Source organism: Rhinoderma darwinii (genome assembly GCF_050947455.1).
Source record: "Rhinoderma darwinii isolate aRhiDar2 chromosome 1 unlocalized genomic scaffold, aRhiDar2.hap1 SUPER_1_unloc_21, whole genome shotgun sequence".
Taxonomy (NCBI): domain Eukaryota; kingdom Metazoa; phylum Chordata; class Amphibia; order Anura; family Rhinodermatidae; genus Rhinoderma; species Rhinoderma darwinii.
In genome coordinates this window covers 348,096-356,938 of record NW_027461658.1, presented here as the reverse complement: position 1 = coordinate 356,938, position 8,843 = coordinate 348,096, and the positions used below count along the sequence as shown (strand labels likewise).

The following is an 8,843-nucleotide window of genomic DNA, read 5'->3' as shown; positions in this document are numbered from 1 at the left end:
GGTGTCAGGATGTCACTGTCTATTTCTCCATGGAGGAGTGGGAGTATCTAGAAGGACACAAGGATCTGTACGAGGAGGTCATGATGGAGGACTACCGGCCGCGCACATCACAAGGTAAGAAGATATAGATATTATATTTTGTTTGTTTATTTTTTGAAGTATTAATTTCGTCATGTGCAGTATATACAGACATGTGATTCCTGATCTCTGATCACACGTTCCTCGCTTTGCGGCAGTGCTGCACTAGGTTATGTTCACACGCAGAAGTTTCCATATTTCTGAATGCGGTTCTTTCTGCAGTAGGTACATGAATTTGTAGTAACCACGTTCAGATGAGTTGGACAATCACAGAAATTTCTGCCACCATTTCTCCATTTGGGAATAATACGAGGTCTGGAAGTTCTCAGTTATGAAGAAAGGCCATCAAAACTAAATGTATTTCCTGTTGAGAAGAGAAGGTTGAGGGGGAGGGGATATCTTTATATAAAAATGGAAACGTCCCTATAAAACAATGTAATAAATGATTATTTTCATGGACCCGCAGAGAACACGGGGTCACTGCTTACAATTAAAGGAAATGCAATTTCATCACAAAGTCCTAAAGCCGCACATCACTGTCCGAACCGTAAAGTCATGGAACCTGCTCCCACAGGATTTGGTAATGGTAAAGTGTGGCGAGAGATATAAGAAAGGGTTAAAGATCTTCCTTGTAAGACACAATACACAGGGTTACTGGTAGTAATGAGGAATGTGGATCCAGGGATCTGTCCGATTGTAAGTAACACAGGTTGAACAATGTGTGTGTGGAGATATAATTCTTTATTTATTTTACACTCCGTTACATTTTATTTTAAACATTTTATTGGAATGGAGTTTCAGGGGAATCGAACTCAAGAACAAGAGGAATCCAGCAGCAGGACGCTAGAAATGCAGAAGACCTGGTCAGGGTGGTCATGGACCGTTAAACTTTACTGTTAGGGTATGTTCACACGGCAGCGTCCGTTACGGCTGAAATTACAGTTCTGTTTTCAGGAGAAAACAGCACCGTAATTTCAGCCGTAATGGCATGTGCAGGCGTCTTTCGCTGCGTCCATTACGGACGTAATTGGAGCTGTTTTTCTATGGAGTCCATGGAAAACGGCTCCATTTACGTCTGAAGAAGTGACAGACACTTCTTTGACGCGGGCGTCTTTTTTACGTGCCGCCTTTTGACAGCGGCGAGTAAAAAAAATGACCGTCGGCACAGAAAATCGTAAGACCCATTCAAATGAATGGGCAGATGTTTGCCGACGCTTTTGAGCCGCATTTTCGGACGTAATTCGGGGCTAAAACGCCCGAGTTACGTCCGTATATAGTGTGTGTGAACTCAGCCTTACTGTGCAGGGAGAAGCTGCCGCTCATTACAAGCCGTTCTCCCTGCAGTAACACTACTGTCCGAGCTGTGCGCAGTACTTTTCCCCCTGCATGAGCACAGCTCCGGACAAGCAGTGAGAGGGTTAAAGAGCAACTTCCCTTGTATTATATTGTTGGGGTTCATGTGATTGTGAGTTGTGTAATATTACATACATATTAATTATGTGACCGCCCGCAGTGTTGTCCGGTGATATGAGCTGATTGTTGGATCTTTCAGCAGCAGGACCCATGGCGTACGGCTACTCTCTGGACCAGCCTCCTTTTTGAGAAGATTTGTCCAGTTAGAAGGATCCATTTAGTGTGGATGTGTCCGGTCTCTTATGTTCCTCTATCAGAGGGCAGTATAGGATCGGGGGGTAGACGCTGAGATCTGGGATATAATGTTTTCAATGACATCATTCAGTATTTTCATCTAAAGAACGGTATAAATACTGCAGGACTCATAGAAAGGCTGTGAGTCCTGCTTCCCCCGCCCACACAGGATGATTTTTCTTTGTCATCCTGCTCATAAAATCCGAGAGTTTGTCAGACGTTCCTGATGGGGTCAATGCCTGAGCTCCAAACAGACGTTCCTTACTTTACCTCCTGTCTGTGCTGAACATGTAAGGAGCGATGCTGGAAGGGTAAATATCAGCCCCCTGTCATTTGCGGTATGAGCTTCTAACCTTGTGTAAGGAGACCAGACGCCCTTAACCCCTTCAAGACACAGCCTGTTTTGGCCTTCAGGACACAGCCAATTTTTTCAAATCTGACATGTTTCACTTTATGTGGTAATAACTTCGGAATGCTTTTACCTATCCAAGCGATTCTGAGATTTTATTCTCGTGACACATTGGACTTTATGTTACTTGCAAAATTTGCTTGATACATTAAGTATTTAATTGTGAAAAACACCAAAATTTAGCGAAAAATTGCAAAAATTAGCATTTTTCTAAATTTATATGTATCTGCTTGTAAGACAGATAGTTATAACCCACAAAATTGTTGCTAATTAACATCCCCCATATGTCTACTTTAGATTGGCATCGTTTTTGGACATCCTTTTATTTTTCTATGACATCACAAGGCTTAGAACTTTAGCAGCAATTTCTCACATTTTCAAGAAAATTTCAAAAGGCTATTTTTACAGGGGCCAGTTCAGTTGTGAAGTGGATTTTAGGGCCTTATATATATTAGAAACCCTCTAAGTCACCCCATTTTAAAAACTTCACCCCTCAAAGTATTCAAAACAGCATTTAGAACGTTTCTTAACCCTTTAGATGTTTCACAGGAATTAAGGCAAAATAGATGTGAAATGTTCAAATTTCTTTATTTTTTTTTGCAGAAATTCATTTTTTATCTATTTTTTTTGTAACACAGAAAGTTTTACCCAAGAAACGCAACTCCATATCTATTGCCCAGATTCTGCAGTTTTTAGAAATACCCCACATGTGGCCCTAGTGCACTTATTGACTGAAGCACAGGCCTCAGAAACAAAGGAACACCTAGTGGATTTTGGGGCCTCCTTTTTATTAGAAAATATTTTAGGCTCCATGTCGGGTTTGAAAGGCTCTTGCGGCACCAAAACAGTGGAAATCCCCCAAAAGTGACCCCATTTTGGAAACTATACCCCTTGAGGAAATTATCTAGGGGTATAGTGAGCATTTTGACCCCGCAGGTTTTTTGCAGAAATTATTGGAAGTAGGCCGTGAAAATGAAAATCTACATTCTTTCAAAGAAAATGTAGGTTTAGCTAATTTTTTCTAAAGGACTAAGAGGAGAAAATGCACCACTACTTTTGTAAAGCAATTTCTCCCGAGTAAAACAATACCCCGCATGTGGTCATAAACGGCTGTTTGGACACACGGCGGAGCTTAGAAGGGAAAGACCGCCATTTGGCTTTTGGAGCTCAAATTTAGCAGGAATGGTTTGCGGAGACCACGTCGCATTTGCAAAGCCCCTAAGGGACCAAAACAGTGAAAACACCAAAAAAGTGACTCCATTTAGGAGACCACTCCTTGAAGAATCCATCTAGGGGTGTAGTGAGCATTTTGAACCCACAGGGGTTTCATAGATTTTATTAGAATTGGGCAGTGAAGATAAAAAAAATCCTTTTTTTACAATAAGACGTAGCTTTAGCTCAACATTTTTCATTTTCTCAACAAATAAAGGAATAAAAGAACCCCAACAGTTGTAAAGCAACTTCTCTGGAGTACGGCAATACCCCACTTGTGGTCATAAACTGCTGTTTGGGCATACGGCAAGGATCAGAAGAGAAGGAGTGCCATTTGGCTTTTGGAGCACAGATTTTGCTGGATTGGTTTCTTGACACCATGCCACTTTTGCAAAGCTCCTAAGGTACCAGTACAGTGGAAACTCCCCAAAAGTGACTCGATTCACGAAACTACACCCCTTGAGGAATTCATCTAGGGGTGTAGTGAGTATTTTGACCCCACAGGTGTTTCATAGATTTTATTAGAATTGGGTAGTGAAAATAAAAAAAAATCCTTTTTCTTCAATCAGACATAGTTTTAGCTGAAAATGTTTCATATTCTCAACAAATAAATGAAAAAAAGCACCCCAACACTTGTAAAGCAACTTCTCCTGTGTACGGCAATACAACATATGTGGTCATAAACTGATGTTTAGGCACAGAGTAGGGCTCAGAAGGGAAGGAGCGCCATTTGGCTTTTGGAGTACAGATTTTGCTGGATTGGTTTCTGGTCGCTATGTCGCATTTGCAAAGTCCCTGTGGGACCAAAACAGTGGATCCCCCGCCAGAAGTGACCCCATTTTGGAAACTACACCCCTCAAGGTATTCACATAGGGGTGTAGTGAGCATATTAACCCCACAGGTGATTGGCAGAAATTGGTGTGCACGCGATGTTGCAGAGTGAAAATGGTTTTTCAATAGATATGCCAATATGTGGCGCCCAGCTTGTGCCACTGGAGACACACACCCCAAAAATTGTTAAAAGGGTTTTCCCGGGTATGGCGATGCCATATATGTGGAAGTAAACTGCTGTTTGGGCACACTGTAGGGTTCAGAAGGGAGGTAGCGCCATTTGGCTTTTGGAGCGTGGATTTTGCTTGTAGTAGTTTTGTTTGGAGTCTTACTGGTGTTTCCGTTTATAATGTGGGGGTACATGTAAGGCGGGCTGGAGTATATAAGGGGCATAGTCAGGTGGTATAGTGGGGTAAAAAAACCCAATAAAATAATCCATAGATGTGTTACGCTGTGACACAATCCTTTCTGCACAGGCTGGTGTCGCACTAATAAATGGTCTTTACTTATTCCCCTTTTGGTCCACACTCCGCACCTTTGAAGTTTGGGGAATTTTGCTGGGTAGTGTTGTCCTGGTATAATACGGGCGCCCTCACTTCCAGCAGATATGTTTGGGCCCTCCCCTTCCTGGTTCCCTAATTTTAGGGGCCTTGATAATTCGCCACTTGAAACAGAAGAAATGTTCCCCTCAGGCCGGCACAACTGCATATTTTTTATTTCCTAACTTATTGGTGCCTTGACTAATTTTATTTTTTCATAGACGTAGTGGTATGACGGCTGGTTTTTTTTGTGTGACGAGCTGTAGTTTTTATTGGTACCATTTTGGGGTACATGCGACTTTTTGATCACTTGTTATCCTTTTTTTTTTTTGGGAGGCAAGGTGACCAAAAAACAGCAATTCTGGCATATTTTTTTAGTTATTTTTATACAGCATTCACCATGCGTTATAAATTACATGTTAGCTTTATTCTGCGGGTCAGTCCGATTCCGGTGATTCCTAATTTATAGCACTTTTTATGTTTTACAACTTTTTGCACAATAAAATAACTTTTGGAAAGAGAATGTATTTTTTCTGTCGCCATGTTGTGAGAGCCATAACGGTTTTAAATTTTTCGTTGATGGAGCTGTATGAGGGCTTGTTTTTAGCGAGACGAGATATCGTTTTTATAGACACCATTTTTGGGTACATGCGACTTTTTGATCACTTTTTATTTCAATTTTTGGAAGACAAAGTGACCAAAAAATAGCAATTATGTCAGTATTTTTTTTACGGCGTTCACTGTGCAGAATAAATAACATAATATTTTTATAGTTAAGGTCGTTACGGTCGCAGCGATACCAAATATGTATGGCTTTATTATTTTTTTCAATAATAAATGACTTGATAAGGGAAAAAGGGCGATTTGTGTTATTATTTGAAACTTTTATTGTATTTTTTACAACTTTTATTTTTTTTCACTTTGTTTTTACACTTTTCTTTAGTCCCACTAGGGGACTTGAAGGTCCAACTGTTTTTTTGATGTTCCAATACATTGCACTACCTATGTAGTGCAATGTATTAGAACTGTCAGTTGTTCACTGACAGCAAGCCGATCAGGCTCCGCCTCCGGGCGGGGCCTAATCGGCTAACGTAATGGCAGATAGGAAGCCATTGTTAGGCAACCTGTTGCCATAGTAGCAGTCGCCAGCCTTGCCATCGCATGGCAAGGCTGCCGATTGCATACAAACCGCTTAGATGCAGCGATTGCATTGAATCGCTGCATTGAAGGGGTTAATGGCAGGAATCGGAGCTAGCTCCGGTTCCTACCGATTAGATCGGGGTGTCCGCTGTAACATACAGCGGACACCCACTGCTGATGTCGCCGGCTCAGCTTCTGAGCCGGAAGCTGAGCCGGCGCCATCTTGCCGATGGTACCGGAAGCCTCCTGGGCCCCGCCGACGACTGGGCATAGGAGGATTCCGTTACTGGCGGACCGGGAGGTAAGTATCAGCCCTCCGATCGCCTTTGCAGCCACCAGCAACCCAGCGATCACGTTGCTGGGGTGCCGGTGGCTATAAACTCCTCACATGCTGCCATCTCTATTGAACGCAGCATGTGAGGGGTTAATCGGTCGGATCGGAGGCTAGCTCCGGTCCTGGCCGATACCTCAGGGTGCCAGCTGTAACATACAGCTGTCACCCGGCGGTGATGTCGCTGGCTCAGCTCCTGAGCCAGCTTCATCTCCATGACGTACAGTTACGTTGAGATGCGGGAAAAGGCCATCTCCCATGACGTAACTGTACGTGAAATGGCGGGAAGGGGTTAAGATTCTGTTCTGATTTAACTGTATTCTGTTAGGAAGTGTCTGTGTCTTTAAGATCGCCATGACTACTGATCTAGCTACTGGGCGGTTCTGTTTACTTCCTGAGCCTATCCCACTTCTCTGTCTTGTTCCTGTCAGGTGTAGGGTGGGGTATTTATACCTTGCCTCCTCCCTCTTTCTTTGCTTGTGAATTTTCTCCTTTCTTAGGTGTTGTGATCAAGCTCTCACTTACCCTGGTCACTAGAGTTTTGGACTTCTTGGAAACTAACCTCGGCTTGTCTCTCGTTAACCCCTTGTTTTACCGGTTTTGATTATCTGCTCCCAGCTGGTTCTGACCTCTGGTGTACCTGATTTCCACTAGCTCTGTTTTGGACTTTCTGTTTACCCTCTGGCTGTCTGGTTACCTGTTCAGGTGTAGCCTGCATTGCACTCCTTATCCAACACTGAACTCTGTTAGAACAACCTGGGTTCTGCACATCAAAAACCATCCAGCCTTGCGGTGGGCTCTGCCGAATACCTCAGAGTAGCCTTAGATTCTGTCGATCAGTGTTGTGACGGATTTGGGGTTGCGGTTTTATTTGCATGCTTACTGCCGACGGTCTCCAGCAGACTTTTTGGAATTGTGCAACCAGTGATTCTATAACATATTCGGGACGTGCAGTTGATTTTATACCATAATTAATAACATAGAAATACATTGATATCGAAACAGTAGAGGTTCACACCTTCTAAGAAACCTTGATCAACCAATAATAACTAAGGGAACCTGTCAGTAAGTTTGGAGCCACTAAACCACCAGCATACCGTTATACAACCGAGTCTAGTTTTCAATACCTGCCTACCTCATAAATGGACGTTAGGGAACAGTTAGTAAAGTAATTTACAACTTACTGAAAGGAGCTCGGGAGCGGCATCAGGCGCATAGGAAGCAGAGGACAGTTCATTGCGCATGCACAGTAAAGTGAGGTGTAGTGTCCTCTGCTTCATATGTGCATGCACCCGATGCTGCTGGACTTCTTCCGGTAAGTTGTAATTTACTTTACTAACCATTCCCTAAATGTCCTTTTTTTAGGTACTAAGGGAGAGGAGAAAGAGATACACGGCGCCACATAGTGCAATAAACGCGAGGGAGTACAAAGAGCAATCTAATGTAAGAAAATCGCTCACCTTAGGTAGTGGATACCGTTAAGTATCTCAAGAGCCAGAAAGCTGCTGCCAGATCCGTACACACGCAAAAAAAAATTTTTTTTGCTGTCAAAGCGGATCAATAATTGAGGAAAAAAGAGGACCAACGGCGCTGCTATAAAAGATGTCAGGGCAAGAGATAATAATTACTGTTTATTGAAAGAGGTAACGCGTTTCGATGCCGGACCGGCGTCTTCATCAGGCCTGATGAAGACGCCGGTCCGGCGTCGAAACGCGTAGCCTCTTTCAATAAACGGTAATTATTATCTCTTGCCCTGACATCTTTTATAGCAGCGCCGTTGGTCCTCTTTTTTTCCTCCATTATTGATTTTTCTTTTAGGTAGGCAGGTTTAGAACGCTAAACTCCAGCTTCATGATGGCATATTGGTGTTTTAGTGACTTCAAACCTACTAACCGGTTCCTTTTAAATGCTATGTACAGCTTTTTGAAGTAATTAATTTTTTTTATTGTTAATTTTCTTTCTCAATGCAAAATTAAGCAACTTTCTAAATAGTTCTTTTTAAAATTTCCTGCCATTTGGCTGCTGTAGTGTTTGTATAACTCCTGTAGACAGTTAATCTGCTGCAAATTCTAACTTTAATCCGTCAGTGCACTGCTCCTGGTGGCTGACTCAAGTGCTCTTCCACCTCCATTCTTTCAGTGTTAGAGATGGCAGCGGAGGATTGTACAGACAAGATCACACAAGCTGTTAGTATCGTAGTGAATATAAGGAGGAGAGCTCACAGGCTATCAAGGTGCTTTCTCTATACTCGGACCTGCTATGTACCACCCCCCCCCCCCCCAACAAACACTCCTATCTCTAACACTAAAAATAAGAAAGGAGGAGGGAGAGTGGTTGAGTCAGCCGCCAGCAGCAGTGGAGTGAGGGATTTGAGTTAGAATTTGCAGGAGACCAGCTGTCCACAGGAGTTACACAGACTCTACAGCAGCCAAGTGGTAGGAACTTTTTAATGAAGACTATTTAGAAAGCTGATTCATTTTACATTTAGGAACCAAATAAACAATAAACATAATTAGGTTGAAAGGTGTACATAGCCTGTAAGTAGTACAACATTAAATGACACCCGCTCATGATTAAAAGCCAGTAAATCATATGATCCTTCATTACTTCTTTTTTATTTTCAATCTCTGAAACTAAAGATAACAAGAAGTTGTGG

The 8,843-nt window shown here is 42.6% G+C and overlaps 1 protein-coding gene across 1 annotated transcript in view; it reads left to right on the top strand.

The window, feature by feature from the left end:
* Positions 1-13: 13 nt before the first annotated feature.
* Positions 14-8,843, top strand: part of LOC142670918 (uncharacterized) — a 43,075-nt gene continuing 34,245 nt past the window's right edge. Inside the window, exon 1 of the mRNA XM_075847131.1 lies at positions 14-114. Coding sequence (XP_075703246.1) covers positions 30-114 — 85 coding nt within the window. The 5' untranslated portion in view covers positions 14-29. The remainder of the gene's footprint in view (positions 115-8,843) is intronic.